Source organism: Triturus cristatus, chromosome 6 (assembly GCF_964204655.1).
Source record: "Triturus cristatus chromosome 6, aTriCri1.1, whole genome shotgun sequence".
Lineage (NCBI taxonomy): Eukaryota > Metazoa > Chordata > Amphibia > Caudata > Salamandridae > Triturus > Triturus cristatus.
This window is the reverse complement of record NC_140589.1, coordinates 150,398,792-150,422,306: the sequence shown is the minus strand read 5'-3', so window position 1 is coordinate 150,422,306 and position 23,515 is coordinate 150,398,792. Positions and strand designations below refer to the sequence as shown.

The window sequence follows — 23,515 nt, the reverse complement described above, 5'->3', positions numbered from 1 at the left end:
TCATAACAGCCGCGGCCCGCCCACGCGCGATTAATTCCCCGCCTGTGTGGGATAATTAATCAGTGGGCGGGGTTGTGACGAGCTCAGCTCATCATGAGCACAGCTCCACTGTGAGTCGTGACGAGCTGAGCTCGTCACGAGCACAGCGGCGCCGCGGCCCCCCACGCACCGCAGGGGAATTACCCCCGCAGGGAAGGGGTTAAAGGTGTTATAAGCACTATCACAGTACAAACTATATAGTTATTTTGGAAAGGACACTACTAAAGTGTATTAACTAATAGCGGGTGTGAAAATGTGCAGATAACTATAATGCTGACCATTTTATATGCAGTGGCAGAGGCATGTTGACATATCACATTGGCACACTAGGCCCTCATTACTAGTGACCTGTTACATTATGATATATGCTTGAATTCCTGTAACCACACATGCCAGCATTCAGAGTTTTGGGGCAAACATTTCATCCCTTCAATCTTTTCCCAGGTCAAACCTGCTGGAATTTACTGGGTGAAAAATACCCGGTCAATAATGGGAAATTGGGTTTTGGTGTGGTAAGCATACTCTCCTCTTTGGAATGTTAATCTCTATTTTGCTTTTGATTTCAATCGACCCTTTACTCGCTTAAAGAAAGTGTGAAGTGATGGCCTGAGCTGACCACGCTCAATGATGGCAGCACTCTAAGCTCTGGTGCTCAGCTTCACTGTTGCAGCCACTATGCCCGTTTTGGTTTTTCCATGAGGCAGAATATTCAGTGCCTTGAATGAAGTAACTTTGGAAATGAGACTTTGGGCTGTGGTCTGACCTGCTGGAGGCTCAATGAAAGGCCTGCCTTTTCCTTCCTTCTGAAAACATTGGTGCCTGGATGAGGGTCACAGAGGCACCCCTTGAGAACATGGCATTAGTGGAGCTGTGTGTGGCATTACCTGAACCCTGAAGACAGAGGCTGAAGGAGTAATGAGGGAAAAGGTGGTCTGACCGCAGCAGGAACAGGCCCTGGACAGAGGCACAGCCTATAATGCCCATTTAGTGACGGTGATGCAGCTTAAGCTGATTTCTGCTACTCCATGGGCTTCACTCAGGTGCATAAAGTAGAACCTAGTACATGCAGCTTCTTTACATACAAGGTGCCAATTCCGCTAAGCTTCATAACTCCGAAGCATAAGATGATGGCCATGGAACTGAGTCGTTTTTGAAACAGCAAAAATGTAACACATAGGAGAACCCTAAAGTCCCTGAATTTGAAGAACCTTCAGGAGATATTGATCCCTCCAAATCGGACAGAATGTGATTATTTAATAATTGCATCCATGCATATCTCCGTTCCAAAGCTTATGGAACAGGTGATCTAAGCAATGGCGATGGAAATAAAGGTAAATTAATGTGGTAAAGGTAAACAGAGGTAGAGCAGTGCTGGGTGAAGCAGAACATTCACAAGGTGGAGCCGGGGGCTCAATTGGCTGTTTTCACCCTTCGATGGATTCCTCTAATGGACTATCAGCAATCTGAAGTGCACATTATAATTAAGGAAGAAATACAACTTGTGGAATTAAAGAACGCTTTTGGGGTGGGGGAGCATGAATCTTCACATTGTATATCTTCTCCTTGAGATAGACGTTGATGGCATTCTGAATTGTTGTATGGCCTTCTTGATGGCTACTGTAGCACCAATAAGATTTAAAGCTATGCTTACTGACAAGACCTTTAGACTGCCTACAAAAGCTTCTGTAGGTAAAAGGTGCCCAGCAGACAAATTCTTAAACCTGTAACAAAACCAAAGGACATTACGTATGCTGTTTAAGAGAGCTATAGTGTTTTGAGACCAATGTCTTTCGACACTTGATGGGAAAGAGGCACTACTAGAAATTAAGAAGGAACTGCAGACAGAGATCTAAGCAACTGGTGGCTATCCAGAAATACTCAGGGGTCTAGACAGAGGAAACTCGTCATGTTTGCTCATGAGGAGCACCTCAGAATCATTTTAGAGAGTGTGAAAGATGCAATGTTTCAAGTGACTCTTAGTTTAGTGCAATACATTGGCCTACTGCAGCTATGAGAGTGACCAGTTGGGTCCATATCTAAGACTCCTTTACTTAGGACATGTTGTTATTAGCACTTTGGGGCTCATTACGATGCCATTCGGACAGCCACTGGCAGGCCGTAGATGGCGGTCTGAGCACCAGATTATAATACTGCGGTCAGACCCAAAGCTGTCGGGGGGAACTGCCCCCCCCACCAGGATCAGTGATCTTGAGTGGGCGGATTTCGGATCCATAGTCCCGAATTGAGGCGGTGCCGAGCAGGCACCGCTGCCGGGATTACGATATCCCTTTGCGACAGCCTTTTCATGTCAGAAAGACTGGCCTAAAAAGGCTGTTGGAAATGGAATTTGGGGGCCCCAAACAGGCCCTCATCCATCGTGGGCCACTGTAAAGTGGCCCAGGGGGCACATGTAGTGCACCCACTTACCTCCATGCACTCTGTGCCATGCACCTAAGGGTGTATGGTACACGGTGCATGGACGTGCAGAAAGTGCTCCTTTCACAGCAGCTTATGCTGGGGGCCGCAGCACAAGCCACCGTGAAAATTAGAATTTTGCGGCCACCCACCCTGCTTGTCGGGATGTTTTCTGACCTACGTAATAGCGGGCGGCAGTCCGACCATCTACTATCGTAATGATGGCTTTAGTGTCTATTGCACAGTATTGATTTGTGGTGAAAGTTTTCTCTTTGTCACTATGCAATTCTTTCTTTCTCCCCTTTTCACCCGGAATGCTAGGTTATACATTTGCCATAGGAGTGAGTGCTGAATTGTGCTAATTTGAAAACGAACAGAATTTATATGAGCTTGCTATGACTGTGGATTTTAGAAAAGGTATCACTATGTTTCCCTCTATTAAGTCATGCTAATTTTGTTGTCCATTACTCCAATAAAACAATCGTTGAAAGTAGGTGTTACCTGACTATATCCAAGTTAACTAAGTAACTGGGGCAGGACCACTGATGTGCTAAATGTAGTTAAGCAATTCATGATAACCAGTTCATCACCCTTTTTGATGTTCGAGATGAAAAGAAATTCAGAGGGGGACATGCAAGTGCTGATAGCATCATAATTAGTACCCCTGGTCTAAACCTTTCTAGTTTACAAGACAAAAAGAACAAACAAGAAAGAAGGCCACAGAACAGGGCATGATCCATTAATTTCCTTGACTGATCTCTGCTCTAATGTACCTCTCAGGCAGATGAAGCTGTCCGTAAGACGATTGCCTCCACTAATTCATCCATCAGAGCAACATACCTTGACCATTCAAAATTATCAGGACTGTTGACTTTCTTCTTCAGGAGATCTGCTAGAATATCCCTGCAGTGGACGTAGAGGATGAGCAGTGCCTCCAGTGTGGTCTGTTGGTGCAAATGAAGAACATCTGCTGACATCTCTGCAAGCTCCTCCAGTTGGTTCATGAGTTCAGCATGTACTCTCTTCATCTCGCTTCCGGAGTCAGAGCTCTGGAAACTTTTCACACACTCCTTATTGAACATTATTTGGCTCTGAAAGTGAAAAAAGTTACTGTCAACTTTGACAATGATGATGTTTAGTTAGCTCTTATATAATGCATCCTACAGACATGACCTTTTTCAAGCTCATGTATACTATAATATTTAGAAATTAAACATCTGAGGTTACGAGGGTAAGAAGTCCTCATCTAGAGGACTAATCAAAGGAAGGTTGTTTCAAGATGCATGTAAAAGGAGGGTTTTTCATATAGATCTTGTCAATGGGAGAAAAAGCTTCATCAGGAAAATAGCCGGTCACCTTAGTTTGAAACGTGGCTGAGAAAAATTAGTTAACCCCTTTTATGTTGCAGAAATTATTTGGATACATATTCCTCCCTTAATTTAGAGCTAGAAGATGGTCTGCAGCTGACACAAATGAGATTTCCTTTCCTCAAATCTAAGATACAGCAGCTAGCCACACTTTATATGAGTGGATATCATGAAATAAAGGAAGCAAAGAAGCAGGAGGTTGAGATGCTGGTGCCCCAGCATGGTTGCTCCATCGTGTAGATTGTTTGGACTTGGGAAAGCTGGAAAAACACTGTCACACTGTTCCATTATCAAGAAAACAAAAAGACTAGTCGCCAAGAGTGAGTGGTGTTTTCCCAGGAAACAGGAAAGAAAAGTTCTAGTATTTTCAACTGTACGACCACCCTCCCTATAGATATATGTGAGTGTGTTGTGAGAGCTTGAGGACTGAAGCATGAGCCAGTCTAGCTGAGCACCAGGCAAGGTACATATTTGGAGGCCCACATTGAGCCCGAATCTGTAGCTCCTCCAGGAAGGAAGGAGACTGTAAGAGCCGCTGAGTTAATGGAATTTTCTTTAATTTGGGGCGTTTCGGTTTGTCTTACTGGCTGGTCGCCTGTGTACGAGTTGGGAGTGGGTCTACAGAAAGGGTCTGAGTGGCACTCGTTCGCACTGCTTGTAGGGCAGCCCTGCAGAGGCTCTGCCCTGACAAGCCTGGGTCAGAGGCCTATATTCACCCCTGAAATCCAGAATCCTCAGTGGGCAAGAAGGGCTGGATCCAATGAAACCCATGTGATGGTTGGCCAGGCAGTAGGACTCAAAGATTCACAAGCGGACAGATTCCCCGAGACGTTCTGTCTCGCTTCATCACCAGGCACAAATGGTTGAGAGAAGTTGCTGTTTTTGGGCTCAACCTTTTTTTGGGTGGGCAGAAAGTGACAGCTATGCTGCAAGTCAAAATGTAAGGTTATCGCCCCACAAGTGAATTAGTGGGCACAAAGGGGAGTTCATATCCTTTTAGAGGGGTTGCTTTAAGAAGGCTACCCCACAAAATCTTTGCTGCAAACCTTTGCATTTCACAGTTAGGTATCATTGGCTTAGTCCAGCACCTATCTGGCCCAGAAAGGGAGCTTAAGGTGGGCCATTTTTCATTGTGACACACTAAGTGCAATGGGTATCCCCAGAGGTAGGTCCCACTGGAGACAAGCTGTATCTGAATGAAGAGGCCCAAACACGCCGAAGCTGGTCTCGGGTTGCTTGTTTTCTGGTCAGAGAGGAAATCTGCTGATGCTGAAGACGTGAGGTGCTGCACAGATGTGCCTCACTAACTGCCTCTGTAAACCTTGGTTCCAGATGAGATTGCCAACGCGGACACTCGCAGGAGAGGAGTTTCTGCTGTGAGGGCAGGAGCCTGGACTGCATTCATCACACAATCCTGACTGCTAAACTAACCAGGAGGTAAAACGAGGGGCCAGTGGCATAACAAAAGACCATGCAGCCCCACGGTGCGACCCCCAAGCTCCAGGGGGACCCCATCAGCAAAAGTTGTAGGTGGTGGGACATGGAGGTAGGCCCCCTCCATGTACTTTGTGGGGGGCCCTTAAGTTTCATTACGGCACAGCAAGGGGCTTAGCCTGCAGTGGGGACATGAGACTAAATGTGCCCTGACATGTCTGCTGCACATGCTAAGACGTTTTGCTGAAGGGTTGTAGAGACATTAAAATGAGTTGCTTATTTGACGTCTGAAAGTATGCAAGCATCTGCACCTACGCCTAAGCGTACCTAAACCTGCACATTGTTTGTTGGTGACTGTAGATGTGGAATGTCCATCCTAGCATCCCAATTCATCATTATTTTGCACACCACGCCACCTCAGTTTGGGCCCAGCTGTTTGCAAATCAGTCGTGACCCTACTCCAATGGGAACTATGCAGCCTGAACTGCCAAGTCCTGCCTGAACCAGACAAACAAACGGAGGTGCATGGTGTGCAAAATAATGATGGACTGGGATGTGGTCCGATTATTTACCAGTGGCAGAGATTAATTCAAGCATTCCAGTCATCATGTTTTGTATAATTTAGTATGTTGCCCATGAACAAATGCAAAAACTCCCATGAGGCACAGGGTCAAGACTGATTTCATATAGCCAGGTCTAAACTGGGGTGGCATGGTGAGCAAAAGAATGATGGATTTAACCCAGATCTATTGACTGGGGGTGAATGTTTTGATTTGTTCTGCATTCCGTCCATCAATTGTGTGTCTTTTGCTTTCTCGCCCTAAGTGCGCCAGGTATGCTCAGACGTGAGTCCTGGGCTCACAGTGCCACTGGAATCAAGCTATCCTGGCTGAAGAGGGGTGAAACCCCGAAACCGGTCCTAGGATGCTTGTTTCCGGTCCAGGGAGGACCTGGCTTGGCAGTTCGGGCTGTACTGTTCCCATGAGGCACAGGGTCAAGACTAATTTGCATATAGCCAGGTCTAAACTGGGGTGGCATAGTGAGCAAAAGAATGATGGATTCAACCCAGATCTCTTGACTGGGGGTGAATGTTTTGATTTGTTCTGCATTCCGTCCATCAATTGTGTGTCTTTTGCCCATGAACACACAACATCTGTATGCAAAAGCAAAGTTATATCAGCAAGTGCTACATGCATTCAAGTCTGCATTGTATGTGACATTAAGTCTTGAGATACAAGACCTGCCATACACATGAGATGTAAACCAGGGTGAAGCCACTGTCAAAATGATAAGCACAAATATGTCACTTATATGGCATCCCGATGACAAGATAACAATCAATTTGAACACAATTTTAAACAGAATCTTAGGCTCAAATGGGATTTCAAATCTATTTTAGAAACTTTGGTGTCCTCTCTCAGGGATACCCTGTGGTAAAATTTCGAATCATTTGAGGGTGACCACCGCCCTCCAGGCCATTACGGAAACTATTTACAGTCCAGGACTTTTTTGTGAGCGCCTAATGCATTCTTGTTTGTTTAGCTTCCATTGAACCTATTAGACTAACACACTTGAAATCAGTGACTTGTTGTAAGTTAAAAGTTGAGGAGACAGTGACCATATTGACACAGAGTGAGGCAGTCACCCTAAAGCAGTCTGCAAAGACTATAACCTGAAATTAAAACATAAAAATGGGATTTTCGTCCAGCTATGCTTACAACCAATTCTTAAGTACAAACCTGAGTGTATGAGAAACTGCTCAGTTGATACTGGAATACCCACTCATTAGAAAGAAGAGGGAGTGTGGAAAAAGGATCAGGTGACAATCAAATCAATCCCATTTCTGTGGGTACATGAGTGACCTAATCACACGTATGAGAGGCTGAGTTGGTTGAGGTCACTAAAGATGAATTGTCGTTTAGAGTTTATAGACACATCTTGAATGCATTGTGGAGTGGGAAATGTCACATTTTACAGAACGTTTCCCATGTCCTTTGTAAGGAGATAAAAGGCCAGATGTTCACAGTAATTATGTAATTCCCAAATTCTGTGCTTCAAACCCCATTTTAACAGTAGGAAAAGCTTTTCCAGCAATGGGCTCTGTGGCTTACACCAAATCACAATTTGGAAGGAGCGGCGTAAAGGGTCATGCTTTCCAATTTGTGATTGAGTATGCAGTGTACTAATGGTCTGCGACTGCAATTCCAGTTGCAAACCATGGAAGAATTACCGACACCTCAAAGAACCCTTTCCCCTTTGGGAACTGTGTCGGCAGCTGCAGAGGGAGTAGTCAGGGACTAAGGGAACTACTTCCTACTCCCTCTAATGTTTTTCCAAAGAGAAACCTTGTTTTTATGGTTTAAATGTTTTTATTGATTATCAGACAAAATGACATGCATCGGGTCGCAAGTATACATTGCTATGATATAACTACAAACCGGGTCTTTATCGTGCTCCATGTAATCAGAGTGTGCATAGCTGAATAATCATTTGGGCCAAACAGAACTTTTGAGTGTAAAGGAAACCCAAAAAACACAGGGCCCCAAAAAACTCCCACTCCCCACAACCCCCCATCCCCCCCCCCCCCCCCCCCCCCGCTTCCACGTCTTCCCTGGGGCCCGCCGAACTTTTAATGCCCACCTGCGATACGTAACAGTCTCAGATATCGGGGGCACGTGACTTCCCTGAATTCAGAGGCCAAGAGCGACAAGAAGGGCTTCCATAACTTCCCATATCTGTCCCCCTCTCCTGCCATGGTTAGTGCTAACTTTTCCATACCCAAGACATACCACAAGCGATGCAACCATCCTGTGAAGGTCGGTAATTGGGGTGTACGCCAGTGCGTGAGTATGTTTTGTATAGCTGACCCTAGCGCGATGGCCATCAGCCTGCCCTACGTGAACGCAATGGATAGGTCAGGGGATTGGGCAGTCCTAAAATTACATAAGCTGGGAAGCGCGGTATCTCTGTCTCGAAGTGTTTGTCCACTTCATCCAACACCTGTTTCCAGTAAGATGGGAGATGTGTGCAGTCCCACAGTACATGAGCTAGACTGCCCAGTTGGCCGCAACCCCTCCAGAACGTCGCCTCCCGAGAGTGATCCATTGCATGTAAGCGCTCCAGGGTGTAGTACCAGTATGTCACAATCTTCGTGAGAGTCTCCGTGAGCCCCATGTGGTATGCAGAATGCCGCGCCTGTAATAGATGCCCTCCCATTCTTTATGACTCAGTGTTCTTCCCAGTTCCCTTTCCCACCGGTTTCTGCTAGAGTCATATGAGTGTTTGTATTTAATCTGCAATTGTTTATAGAGATCGGAAACGAGGTGTTTTGTCTGATGTGCGTGTGATAAGCCATCGCTCATAGGGGGAGAGGCACCTCTCTGCCCCGGAGCGAACCTGTGGCTGGAGCACCCAGTGTCTCACTTGCATATACCGCAACCTCTCTGTCTCCGGCAGCCCAAAGTCTCTCTGCATTTGGACGAACGAGTGTACCCCCTCCCCCCCCATAAACATAACACAAGGACCAGCAACCCGCCGCTCTCCAACTCGCAAAGGCGGCATCCTCCAGTCCAGGGGTGAAGTCGGGGTTGCGCATCAACGGGGTAAGTAGAGACGGGAATGATGTGAGTTCGTGCGTAAGATTAGTGGCGTCCCAAACTTAAAGAGGGACCCGCATAATATAAGAGGCATACAGGTTAGGAGGTCTGTGGGGTTTGCGTAAGAAAGGAATGTCCTGCAAAGGTCGCGCCGCTACCGCCTGGTCTTGAAATAACCAATGTTTCTCTGATTCCCATCTGCTCCATTCCACTAGATATCTCAGTTGGGCTTGCTTGAAAGTAGAGCCCCAGATCTGGAACCCCAAGTCCCCCCGCTTCCGGTGCTAATACCACCAGCGCTCGCCGCATTCGAGGCTTCCGCCCGTTCCAGGTAAACCGGGACAGATCTGACTGCATCGTTCGAATCCATCCCACAGGCGGACGGAGAGGTATAGTGGGAAAGAGGTAGAGAATCTGTGGGAGAATGGTCATCTTAACCGCTGCAACCCTACCCAACCACGAGAGGGGATAGTGCCGCCATCTGTCGAGTTCCCGGCGGATTCTGTCGCGTAGCAATGTATAGTTCGTATGAACCACTTTAGAGAGCGATGGGGCCAATTGAATCCCTAGATACAGTATTGTGTCTGCCGCCCAACGGATGGGGAGCCGGGTTTGCAAATGATCTCGGGTGGGACGCGATAACGATAAGTCTAGGGCTAAGGATTTCACTACATTCACTTTGAACCCGGCAGCCTGAGCGAAAGCTTCCAATTCCGCTCAGCACGCTGGGAGAGTGGACCTCGGATCAGATAATGATAATAATACGTCATCCGCGTATAGACTGATTGTGTGGACGAAGCCCCCGAACCGTATTCACGTGATCTCCGGGTTTTGTTGCAACCTCTGAGCCAGGGGTTCCATGTAAAGGGCAAAGAGGAGGGGGGATAGCGGACACCCCTGCCTCGTGCCCCTCCCGATGTGGAAGCGTGAGGATGTGTAGCCGTTCACTCTGAATGTAGCTGTGGGGAATCTATAACAATTAAGGATATGCATGTGGAACCGGTCGCCTATTCCAGCCCTCTCCAGTACCTGTTCCAGAAATGGCCAATGTACGCGGTCGAACGCCTTTTCGGCGTCGATGGCCAGCATCATAAATTCCCCCGGGACCCGGGTAGCCTTTTCAATAAGATGCAAAATCCGCTTCGTATTGTCTGTCGTTTGCCGCTCTGGGATGAAGCCCACTTGGTCCGGGTCCGTGAGGCCTGGCATATGGGGGCTGAGGCGGGCGGCCAGTATCCCTGTGTATAGTTTAAAGTCTATGTTAAGGATTGATATTGGGCGGTAAGATCCACATTGTGAGCCATCTTTCCCTGGTTTGGGAATTACTGCTTTCGAAGCCTCTAAGAGGTCGCCTGGGATAGCTCCCTGAGTAGCAAAGGAGTTCAACAGCCAGGTAAGGATCGGAGCCAACAGGGAACAAAATTTCTTATAGAAGATAGCGGGAAAGCCGTCTGGACCAGGGGCCTTTCCCAGTTTGAGACGAGAAATGGCGGACACTACCTCCTCCAGTTGAATGCTTCTATCTAGATGGTCGGCCTGTGCCGGGGACAGAGCCGGCAGTGTGACGGAGTCTAAGAGAGCCGTCCCATCAGAGCGGGCCAAGGGGGCCTCCACGTACAAAGTCGCATAAAAATCTCAGAATGCCTCTGCGATATCCCTATCCTCCGTTGCTTCTGTGCCATCTTCCCGAGAGATCATTTTAACTCCCTGTCTCTGACGAACCTCTCTAAGCTTATGGGCCAAAAGGCGCCCACACCTGTCCCCACCCGCATAGTAGGCGTGTCGCAGCCTCAGTGCCGCAAACTCTGCCCTGTCTTGGTCGAGTGCCGTTAGCTGTTGGCGAACAGCTTTGAGTTGCCGCCATAATCTCGGGGCTCCCGTCCGCTGGTGCATCGGTTCCAGTTCCCGGACCTGTTGTGTAAGCTCTTCCCATTTGCATCCTCATTCCCTATTGTCCGCCGCCGAGATCAAGATGAATTCCCCTCTAAGAATCGCCTTCAGCGCTGCCCATTGCGTGGCAAGTGTAGTGTCTGGATTATCATTATGTGTGAGATAATCGTGAATGTTGCGCTGGATGCGTTGGACCACCTCTTCTCGGTGCAGGAGAGCGTCTCTAAGACGCCACACTCTGGATGGACGCGACGTGGGTGGGAGGGTGAAAGGGTGAAAGTCGCAGTCACCGGTGCATGATCTGATAAAGACGCCACCCCTATGTTGGCTGTTTTCGAGAGCGCCCGTGCCGAAGCCGATACTAAGAAATGGTCTAGTCTGGCGTAGGTCTTATGCGCATTAGAATAAAAGGAGTATTCCCTGTCTCAAGGATGCATGCTGCGCCAAAGATCGCATAGCCCCAAGTCCTGCAGGCGCGCAAGCCCCTCTGCAGAAATTGCCCCGGCTTGATGAGAGCGCTGGCTGGATCTATCCTGAACATTATCGAACACCAAATTGAGGTTCCCCCCCAAGGATGACATTGCGATCAGGTGTAGTTGTGGCCTCTGTGAGTGCAGAATGTAAGAATCGCTCGGATCCCTCATTCGGGGGATATATGGAGCTAATAGTGAACGGCACCCCTCCGAGGGCAAAGCGGTATGTCAATAGGCGCCCCCTGATCTCAGATACCTTATGCAGAACCTCCCCCCGAAACCGCTGTGCCACTAGAATCGCCACCCCTGCTGTTTTAGCAGACCCGGAGGAGAAGAACTGGGTGGGAAACCTCCTGGACTTAAGACGATGGCAATCACGCGCTAATAAGTGGGTTTCCTGCAGCAGGCAAAGATCTGCGTGGGAATTTTCTAAGTATGATAGGACAGCCCTACGTTTAACTGCGTTGTTAAGACCTCGGACATTCAGGGTCAGTATCTTAAGCGTGGTGGGTGGCATGATATGTGTCGCATGGGAGACACTGCAACTGTAAAGCATCGTGTATTGTGGCTCCGGAGCATCCGGTGTGTAAACGAATCAGGGACACGGGGGCGCAGGGGGTCGCCCTAGCCCTAAAGGAAAGGTGGACGTGGAGCACTAACTCCCCTCCCTCATCCACCCCAAAAGACCCCAACAAAAAAAACAGAATACCATAATAACTGGAAACATATAGTCCAACACTCGTCTGTGATTGTCATTGGGGTGTGCCCACCAACAGTGGAAGAAAGCCCCCCTCCCGCCAAAGATCTGGATTTGAAAAAAGAAGTCTCTCAGGTACCGTGCGTATCCGGGTCAGCCAAGATTAGGACCAGAAAAATCCATGGACACAGCTTCCAACGCCGATAGTCGGCCCTTCGTAATCTCCGCAGCTGGTGGTTTCTTGAGACGGCGTTTGCAACCCTGTTGACTCCATCGAGGCCCAGCATTCTCCGCTCCTGTCGTGGAGGCCCCCTCACCTCCCTCCTCGTCCGGAAGGTCCACCCCCAACAGTTTGCTGGCTTCAGACAGAAAGCGCAACTGGTACAACTTGTCATCCCTACGAAACACCAAGCGGAAGGGGTGACCCCAGCTGTAGGGAATGTTATTGTGCTGGAGGTGTGTCGTGATGGGTTTGAATAGGCGCCTTTTTTGTAGCGTAAGAGCGGATAAGTCCTGGTACAGCACCGGTTGGTGTTCACGAAACTGTAAGGGGTGCAAACGACGTGCTTTCTGCATTATCAACTCCTTAGTGCGGTAGTCCTGCACGCACACTAGAATGTCCGATGGAGGGGCTGACGGCGCTCTAGGGGGACCCACTCTATGCGCCCGATCTATCTCCAAGTTCATGTCCAAAGGTCGGTCTAGGATGTGGTTGAATAGCTCCCTCGCGTAAGTGAAAAGATCCCTCGAGGTGTCATCCGCTTTCATTCCCCTGATTCGGATGTTATGGCGACGGGAGCGATTCTCAAGGTCCTCAAGGTGGACCTGAAGATCCACCTGTTGATCATGCAGTCGAATGATCTCCTGCTGTAGATTCGCTATTTCCTCATCCCTTCTATCGCTCTTGCCCTCCAGATCCGCAACCCTTTCACCGATGCCATCCATGTCGCGACGGACCTCTTTGAGCTCGGACGTGAACTCTTGCTTGAAGGTTTGGATATCGTCCCGCAGTGCGGCAAACATCGACTCCAGGAAGGCCTTGGTGATGGGCTCCGATCCCCCAGCCTCTGACTTCCCCCGTCCCGAGCCTCCGGAGTCCGCAGCCGCAGCCATCTGTCCGACCGGGGTCTTGGAGAACAAATCCTTAATAGTTTTGTCCTGCCGCTTCCTGGAGGTGGACATAGCGCGTCCCACGGGACCCAATCCGTGTCGTGCAGAGATCCTATCTCTTTCCCACCAGTCCACCGTCGGGGGAACAGGACCCGGTTGATTCCTGGAAAGGTAGCTCAAGGCCCAAAGTCTCTGTCTCCGCACTAAGCTGCTCCCGCGTTCTCAGCCACCTGTGGCGCTCCTGCCTCTGGACCCCGTAGAGGTGTTGTATTTCTAGAGTGCACCTCTGCCCCTGCTCGATCAGCCTGCGACTTCAGGCAGCCTCCGCGTCGCCAATGCGAGCGTCAGTCTCCTTGTCCCCCTCGGCAAGCTGCGTCTGCCCTTTTATTATCGCCAGGTACGTTACCCGCCCATCACGCTCCTAGCTCACCAGTCTGCGCTCTTCTCTGTGAGGCGGGGGCCCAGTGCGGCACCGCAATCCCGAAGGTCCACCGGACCGCGGAGTCCCGACGTCCAGAGGCCCTGCGCCAGTCCCGACTGGGTCCCAGATGATCGCACCGTTACCGGGGAGGGGGAGCAGAGCACGCGACAGCCCTCCGGACTCCGCCGCCCCAACCCCGGCCCGGTTCTCCGAAACAGTAGAGTCCTCTCTGGCGCTGCTCATCTGTGCGCCCCGCTGTGTAGGCCCGCAAGCCCTAGGCCCCCCGAGTCCCCGCGCTGACCGCCACCAGGCCCTGGACAAGGGCGCCGCTGCTGGGGTAGGGGGGAAGCATACAACGAGCCCCCGCACACTGCTGACCCCGCTCCTATGCAGCTCTCACCGGGTATGAGTCGCTCCCCTGCGTTGCCTGTCTTCGCGGCCTTCCGCGCTCTTCTCCACCTCGTCTGCTGCCTCGGCGCGGGGGGGCGCGCAACTCCCGGCCCCGCAGTCCCCCGTCAATGCATCGGATCCAGGTCCAGGCCCCGCGGCCCGCAACGGGCCGCCCGCTGCTCCGCCTCGGTTCCAGCGCCACTCCTGGCTGTTCAAAATGGCGGGCCGGACCCAGCTCGGTCGCGGCCCGCGTCGCAGGCTCCCGGGGACCCTCACCTTCTTTCCAGTCACTACTCCCGGGGGTCACCGTCGCTCACCTTCCGCCCCAGGCTCGAGAGGTCTCCGTCGCGGCCCCCACCGGCCTCCGATGCTCCTGCCGGCTCTAGCCTCTCCGGCGCGGTCCCAGCGCCGTCGTACGCCGCCTCCTTTCACTTGCGTCAAAAGCAGCCCTTGGCCGCTGAACTACTCACTACTGCCGATATTTAGGGTCCCAGGTCTCTGGGGGACGCAGTACGGGTACCGTCGGTGCTAATGACTTCCTGGTGACCGGTGCTGAATCCGACCCTGGCGGGAGCTCCGGAGCAGGACGACTGCTCACTCCGCCATCTTGGCTCCGCCCCTGAAACCTTGTTTTTAAAGTAGCACTGAGTACAGAGGATACTTTAAAAAACAAATTGGGAATATAAACACAGGAATGGTGGTCTGCTGTCCCTTTTAGGCCACCATTCCTGTGTTTGTAGCCAATAGGAGGGTGGTCCTACATTGTGATTTTCTTAATTGATATTCATTAGGCAGGTCATTCTGCAAACATACCTAATAGTACATTAGTTGCTTCGTAATATTAAAGACCGGTTGGCAAAAGTCAGTACTTGATTTGCAACAACTTTTTTCAACCACATTGGTAGCACCTCTGGGACAACATTTTTAACAACTGCAGTAAGCAAGTAAAAATGATATTTGGGGTAATATGCAAACTTGTGTCACTGGATTTAATCTGAAATGTGACAAATGCTGACTACTATATGATTATAAATATATGAAATGTCTAGATAAAATGGTGTTTTAATTACTTAGCCATCTTAAACGTGATTAGCAAATTTAATGCAATCTTGAGAGCGTAACAGCCATTTAGTTTGCTTGAAATGTGGTCTGTAACTCCCATTACTGACTAGATCTCTAATAAATAAAGCTGCGGTACTTCATGCTGTGTTATTCTCCAATTTTCATGAGATTGAAGGAACATTACACTAAACTGAGGATGTAGTCTAGTGGGTAATCTACCGACACTTGGGGACTTGGATTTGAATTCCAACCTTGCCACTTTATTAAAAGTAATTTGATTTTGGGCAGATCAATTAATCTCCCTGTGTCCTGAAAATGTAAATATGTGAAAGGCAATGACAAATCTGTGATTTGTAATAGAACTGAAAGTTGTGCATTCTTATTTGAAGCCCACAATCTTACATCATTTCCCAGCACCTCACTCCCATAACCTAAAGTGCTTTGTTGCACCCAACCTAGGCTTTCTTAATATAAATACAAATGCATTTGTTTGAGATACATACTCAGGTGGAATTGAACAACCTTTATAACCTCTCAGACACCTGCATCTTCTAAATGAAGCTCTGAGAACTATACAAATGCAAATGTTCATCACAAAACAATCAACCTCGTCTGCTTTTCAATGGTTTGAATATAATCAAATGCGCAAGCGGATGTACTTACCACAACAAGCACCACCTGCCCGGGGTGAGCAAGCACCCACTTTTTAAACTCCAATTGGTTCCAGTCCGCGACTCCAGATTTCATAAGTCTGCAAGGACCAAATATAAAGAAATTAACTAAGTGGAGGCAAACGTTTTCATAAAATAAAATTCACCCCTACTGCAATTTCTGGACGTTCTGTTGTCTCATAACTTTTAGTTATCTAAACATCTGGTTCGTTAAATGTATATTTTCAAAATGTTGATTTTCTAACTTTCAATTTCAAAATTTAGATCTAACAGGGAAATATTTCCCAAGTTTTAACTCCTATGTTCTGTTCAGCCTTGTGGGTGCTATGGAGGGTTTTGTACAGAACTATTGTGGAATGTTTACATAGCAAATTTCGCTGGATCCCTTTCTTGATGATTTAAACATAGCTTGATTTTGTAGCCATAACAACCTGTCTAATTGCTTTACTAGGAGTGCGCCCGCGCACACACGTGTTTTTCTGAATTGACCAGGGCCTAGTGGCCATTTGGATTTTTTTTTTTTTTAAGAATGCGTGAACTAGACAGACATCTTGTACCAGCGGCCATTTTGGATTTTTTTTTATCATTCCCAACATGCCCAATGGCCATTTTAAAATGGCAAAGTAAAAATAAAAAATAAAGTACCAGAGCAGTGCAAGGGTGTTTTGGAGAAGACGTGGACGGGGGAGAGGAAGGAAAGAAGATATGAACTCCTATGGAGTGCTGAATGGAAAATCAAGAAAGAGCCCTTTTAAATCAGCAGTAGAAGTCTACAACTCATCAAGTCAGAAGTAGTGTACCATAGAAAGGCGCCAGGGATGGGACAAACATAATATTGAGGAAAACCATTGAATCATAGCAGGAAACTGAAGGCAAGAGAGCTATTTAATCAAAACCGGTCTTTGCCAACAAAAAGTTAAACCTGTCTATAGGCTAGACCTGAAAATAACAATAAGCGAAGTAGGCTCTGTCAAGAGTAAGGAGAGACAGGAAAGAGAGGGAACACAGGGTTGACAAGGCTAGCACATGCATGCAACAATGGATTTATCGACCTCAAGGCTGGACAAACATACTATTTAATGTTCCTTGTCCTCCATTATTTCCTGACTCGCAGCCATGAAACATGAAATAGTTTAGTGATGGAATGGCATTTTAGGCACATTGTTGGAAAATATCCATACCTCTTTACAATGTCGAACATACTGCTCTCCACATTTCCAAGCCACTGCTCCACAGAACCTCTTACACGAACTTTTCTAAAAGATAATGGTTGAAAATGGGCAGCATTGAATATTCAGTGACTCGCCGCCTTAGTTACTCAAACTTTCTAGCTCATGCTTCAGTCCAAAAAAAATCTGCATCTGTGTACTTCTATCTTCCCTTAACAGGACAGTGATATACCATACAGAGAAGCCCCGGCCCTAAAACGTGTCCGGTACCAAAGCCACAGATAAGGGCGACTTAAGAGGACCCTACAGTGCCACCTGCTTCTATGCGTTACCGTCTGAGTAAGGCCTGCAACGTTTACTTGTTTCCACTTTGAAACGTTGTGTGAATTTCTACTTGCAGCATCCAATAAATACTAAACTACCTTTTGTTTCTGGCACCAAATCACTTGTCACACTGCTCGTGCAGCTGGGCAAAATGTTGTCCTCGAGATTGAAAATTTGTTTATTTGCTAAACAAAGCTCCTGCAACCACTAAAGGGGTTTTCTATATTTTTTGTATATCTGTCATTGATATAGTCTACATCATAGCTTCCAAATGGTGCCTCCTCTCTTGTGACATCTTCACACTTGCATAAAATCCACAATCTGTTGATCAAGTCAATTCCATGAGCACCGCTTGCCTATGGTGCAGCGCAATAGCAGACCATAGAGGGTAACAGTTACCTTTTAGTTGCTGATCACTCTGTTTAAGTGTTTAAGCTGTAGGAATGTGGGAAAATATTTGCCCGGACACTATTAGTGTGTTTTACAATGACAAAATGGTGACCTGATTGAACGTGCCACATTATGCCACTTAATTTACCTTTACTTGCGGCATAATTTAGTTAATCTTGCCACATAACATGGTCTTCCATTTACAGATAATTCCATTGGCCAGACTTTAACAATAAAAAGCGAAACATCATGTCAAAGCATGCAAAGTTCTGTTGGAAAAAAAGTTAAGGTGGACTGAGGCTACCACACATGACATGGAGTCACTTGGCTGCTATGAAAAAGTAAAATGACAGTGAAGAAAGATGTGACTGCAATAATACCATAAATTGACATGCATGTCTTTCAACCTCTCCGATTCACTTGACAATGAAATGTTGGGCCAACTTCAGCTTTCTAATAAAGTGCACTGGAATAATTAAAATATTGTAACTCTATAGAATTGCCCATTTACGTTACTGGATGTAGGTAGCATCTGCAGAACCCGCATACACCAAAGAATTATGGATGATGGGCGAAGCCTCCTCCTGCACTACTTATATGGTGGAAACCCTCCTTCCACACCTGGGTACCGCCAGCAACCAAAGTGCCATTAGATACCTGGAGGGCATCCTGGCCACATAACGGCTGGACCAATAATTGCTTCCCTTCAGATAAGGACCTGCTTCCCTCAGGTTGAGGCTCTAGAGAGGTTTGGAGGTTAGGACCAACAGGGCATTTCTATCTTGAGGTAAATTGTCACTTCAAACCCAGGTAAATCCTTTACCGTGATCTACAGAACTACATTAAGAACGTGGTCTTCAACAGGCTTGGTTCTTCCGTTCTTTGCCACTAAGAAATGGCATTTTCACCATCCCTGGGCTGCTTTACGAGATTCCAAAATTAGACCATTTGAGGCCAGCATCCCCATGTCCCAATTACCACAGACAAGGTAAAGTATCCTCAATATATAAAACCCATGTTATTAATATACTGGACACATCCAATAAACTAAGAAACTAACATTGGTTCCTTAGATGATGAATACTGGAATTTTGCACTAATGGCCCGTAGAGAGGTGTAGAGATACAGTTTACCTCACTACAGAGAAATGAGTGAACTAAAGCCCTGGTCCCAACTGTTTTAAGATGTCAATATGAAGAAGGAGACATACACCAAACAATATGGCAGTGCAGACAAATTTGGGTTCATGAAGTTGAAACAAAGCGCTGAATGTCTTCCCGTCTGCAGCTGTCCACAGGCTCCCTGGAAACCTAACAACTTATAAATCTAAGGGTGCAATGCGATTCTGGACAGTAGCTGCACTTTGTACATCTCCAAAATTAAAAAAAAATCTAAATGACCTTGAGTCTGAAGTCATCCTAAAAATTGAAGTCCACCTGCTGCTACTTATTAGTTGTTTATCTACTTAATATGGGAGTTAACAAATGCCAATACACTTGCCACCCAATTTGGCAAAGTCACCTTTCGCCATGTCCAGTTGATAGTAGTTAATTAATACCTTCAGAGTAGGGCGATACTGCCTAATGCGTTAAGATCAAGCCAGTTCAGTAAGCAATTCGTATTGAACACCGAGTAAATATTCAAAACAACATATCAAGTATGGACTGAATAGGGAATGTAAATAGCTGTACTTTGTCAGAGGGATGGTTTCTCCCTCCGCAGATCTGATCATCACCACTTCTGCCAGACTTGCTCCTTGTTTCTGTATATCCATCCCGCGTATGTTCTCAAAACATTTCACAAGGTGAGGCTGCAGGGGAGGGACATGAGAGCAGAGTAAAATATTTAGGTTTGTAGTTGGGTCCAGCCTCCAAATGAGTTGCAACATGCATCCAAATATTACCTGTACTACGTTAGGGTTTTTGCTTTCAGCCAAAATATCAAGGAGTTCTTCGTTGCTGAGAAAATAAAAGCGTGGGAAACCCCGTCGTTTGATTTCCAGGTAGTCCTGCAAAAATGAAGAGGGTGTAATATGATAAAATAACTGCATGGTGTCATAGCAAAGGATGCACACAATGCCTGCGAAGGATACACACAGAGCCTGATTTACAAAGGTTCTTGTGCGACTTACTCTTATAGTACCCCTAGTTTAATCCAAGAGTACCCCATGATTATGACAGGAGTAGCCCAGCTTATTTCTAGGGCCTTATTCAGACAGGTAACTTTCAATTTTGAGTAATTTTACTTTTGAGTAAGTTTACTACTTTTTGGCTATTCGCAAAAACCAAGTGTAAAGTTACTCAAAAGTGTAAGAGTAATTTACATGTGTAAATTACCGAAAAGTGTAACTTACATTAGTAAATAGCTCCTGCAGTTTGTAAATAGCCCACAGGCCCTTTGATTTGGTGGAGACATGTAAGTTATACTTTTGGAGCAAATTTCCACTCGGATTTTGCGAATCACCAAAAAGTAGTAAACTTACTCAAAAATGTAAATAAATCTAAAGTGTAATTAACTTTTTTTGAATCAGGCCCATAGAAACCTAAGTGATGGACTTGGCCCTCTCTGCAGGGTCACCCTCAAACCTTTTGCTTTCACTCCTGTTTTCTGAATCTGTTTTTGTTGGTTTTTAGGACTCTGTGCACTTTACCACTATCAACCAGTGCTCAGGTGCTTGTGCTCTCTCCTTTAAACATGGTGAAATTGGCTTACACCTGACTGGCACATTTAATTTATTTGTAAGTCCCTGTACGCAGGGCCTGATTATTAAATGCTATTAATGAGCCAGCAGCATGGATTGTGCCACCCACTTAAGCAGTCTTTAAAAACATGTCCCAGGCCTGCCATTAAAGCCTATATGAGCAGCTTTAAACTGCTATCTTGACCTGGCAAATAAACCATTTTCCAGGCCTACACCTTCCGTTTTATAAGTCTCCCCTAGGATAGGCCCTAAACAGTCATAGGGCAGGGTGCATTGTATTTAAAAAGTCGGGCATTTACTTCTAAGTTTTACTTGTCCTGGCAGTGAAACACTCTTGAATTCGATTTTCACAATTTCACAGTCTACATTTCCCATATGATAATATTGGGATACCTTATTAGATGTATAAAGTGACAACATTTGTGTGGGAGCAGGTCATGTTTGGTGTCTGAGGAACTGTAATTTAAAACCCTCTCAAATGGTAAAGTCAGATTTGAAGTCACTGTTCTGAAAATAGCAAACACAAGGAGATGATGTACGGAGCGCTGAAACTTTTCAGACACTCATCACCAGTGACAGATCTGGGTTGAATCCATCATTGTTCTTTAGCTCACTTTGCCACCCCAGTTAAGACACAGGTATATGCAAATCAGTCTTGAGCCTGTGCCTCATGGGAACAGTCCAGCCCGAACTGCCAAGTCATGTCTTTCCTGGGCTGGAAACAAGCATCCTGGGACCAGATTTGGGCTAACAGCCCTCATCTGCCAAGCTAGCTTGAATTCAGTGGCAAAGTGAGCAAGGGAACCATGTCAGGGCATACCCTGCCAACTTATGGGGAACAAAGCAAACACAAGGAGATGATGTACGGAGCGATGAAACTTTTAAGACACTCACAACCAGTCAGAGCTGGGTTGAATCCATCATTGTTCTTTAGCTCAATTTACCACCCCAGTTCAGACACAGCTATATGCAAATCAGTCGTGGCCCTGTGCCTCATGGGAACAGTCCAGCCAGAACGGCCAACCCATGTCTTCCCTGGAACGTAAAGAAGCATACTGGGACCCGTTTTGGGCTAACAGCCCTCAGCAGCCAGGCTAGCTTGAATCCAGTGGTAAAGTGAGCAAGGGACCCATGTCTGGTCATACCTTGCCAACTTATGGTGAACAAAGCAAACACAAGGAGATGATGTACAGAGCGCTGAAACGTTTAAGACACTCACCCCTAGTCACTGATCTAGGTTGAATACATCATCGTTCTTTAGCTCACTTTGCCACCCCAGTTCAGACACAGCTATATGCAAATCAGTCTTGACCCTGTGCCTCATGGAAACAGTCCAGCCCGAACTGACAAGCCATGTCTTCCCTGGACCGGAAACAAGCATCCTGGGACCGAATTCGTGCTAACAGTCATCATCAGCCAGGCTAGCTTGAATCCAGTGGCAAAGTGAGCAAGGGACCCACGTCTGGGTATACCCTGCCAACTTATGAAAATGCCACTTTTAGATAGTTGGCATTTTCTTGTCCTAATCATTTGGTGCCTGCAGCTTATTCCTGGGTCATATGGCTAGGTGTAGTTGGCAGTTGGTCTTTGTGTACTCTTCCCAGACAGCATTACAATAGAGGGTCTGGGTGTTGGCAGAACGGGCCATCCTGGCTTAATGGGGGACGGAGATGTCACCTACCACACTTGTACTTTAAAGGTACTGGCCCAGCTCGCATACAAAGGAACTAACACTTGCCTATTGTGCCCCAGGCAGACTGGGACAGAGGGCAGGGAGGCAGGAAATTCCAGACACTTCTGCAAGGGGAAAACTCCATAAGCTTCTCCCACTTCAAAGAGGACATTAGGTGTAAACATATCACCATCATAACCACTCTTCAGTAAACTATTGGACCTGTGGATACTACAGAAGAAGAACTGCCCTGCTGCTTGAAAAGTAAGACTGGACCTGCACCCTTAATCCCAGGCTGAAGTGACTCTAAGGGTCAACTCACTGGCCTCCTGTTCTGAGCTAGAGACACAAGCTCCAGAGGCCTCCCTGCAACTGTCAAGCTGAACATGCTGCATTGGACCTGCCTGGATTTGCAACTGGTCCTGCCTGAGCCCTGCTGGCCTTTGCTGGAGTGAGATCCCCAAGAGGTGCCTCCCAGGTACTGGAATCTTTGGTGGAGCATCATCATAACACCTCCTTAAAGAAAAGGAGAAATACTAACGTTTGGGCTCTTAGCGACCACGAATGGGCCCATTCACCACAAGATCTTGCCGCAAGCACCAACTGCCAACGCGGAGCTCTAGTGAACTTGACTCAACGCTACAGTGACAGCCAGATCTGCACTTCGCTACAGCATCGACATCCCAAAGTGACCGCCAAAACAAATCTTCAGCAACGACCATCTGCAAAGGCCAACAGGATCTTCATCACCCGGCCTGCTCTGGGCTACAGCGAGGACCATCCTGCACGCTCTCCCTGCTTCCACGCAGCCTGTTCCACTGTGAATGGAAATGTTCGTGCTGGACTTTGGAAGGCAGTTTTTTCAGCGGGACTAACCTGGCCCCAGGTTTCTGCCACTTAGGCACTATACTCACCTTAAACTGAAAGTGCAGATCTCTGGGTCTACTGAATGGCTTTTTATCATTTTAGTGTCAAATAGTTTATTACATTTTAGTCTATTTTCTAAATTGGTGTAGGTGTTTTCTTGTGCTGAGTTTTCACTTTATTGCTGCTTGTGTGCTGCATAATTACCTTACACGTTGTCTCTAAGTTAAGTCTGACTGCTTTTATTCCGAGCAATCAGAAGGTCAAGTACAGGTTAATTTAGTGACTTTTTGTGGTGCACCCTGAGGAGGATTGTGGCTCCACCCCCCTCAACCAATAACCAAATTTCGCAGAGTAAGTCACACCTACTCATAACAAAATGTTTGTGATCTGCGCCCACTGTCTTATGTTTTAATGCTATAGCATGTACTTGTAGCGACACAAATTGCATATGATGGATCCAGGGCCGTCTAAAGACACTACGGCTCCCTATACAAAGGAAGATTTATTGCCCTCCCCTACTTTGGCACCTATGTACATACAGCTTCATTCAATGTGCCCATGAGTGCTGTGGGTGCCCACTTGTGTGTGATATATATATATTGCACAAGATGACTTTTTCAATAAGACTGTGGGCTTGCTTTTTGTTGATGCAACAAATTTTCAATGTACCTCTCCCCCATATTTCTATTTGTTTTATCATCAACGTGGCACAGTGCTGATAAAATAATTAACAAACTGCTTGTCTATGATTTACCAATCAAGACAGGCCTATTACTAGAATATTAGAACTACGAGTTCTAATATGGAGTTTGGCAACAGCCACCATC

The 23,515-nt window shown here is 47.0% G+C and overlaps 1 protein-coding gene across 1 annotated transcript in view; it reads right to left on the bottom strand.

Annotated features, from left to right (window-relative positions):
* Positions 1-23,515, bottom strand: part of DNAH14 (dynein axonemal heavy chain 14) — an 894,889-nt gene that overhangs the window by 657,793 nt on the left and 213,581 nt on the right. Inside the window, exons 24-28 of the mRNA XM_085610384.1 lie at positions 19,352-19,456; positions 19,140-19,258; positions 16,747-16,821; positions 15,558-15,645; positions 3,295-3,545 (exon numbers count right to left, since the gene is read on the bottom strand). Coding sequence (XP_085466510.1) covers positions 3,295-3,545; positions 15,558-15,645; positions 16,747-16,821; positions 19,140-19,258; positions 19,352-19,456 — 638 coding nt within the window. The remainder of the gene's footprint in view (positions 1-3,294; positions 3,546-15,557; positions 15,646-16,746; positions 16,822-19,139; positions 19,259-19,351; positions 19,457-23,515) is intronic.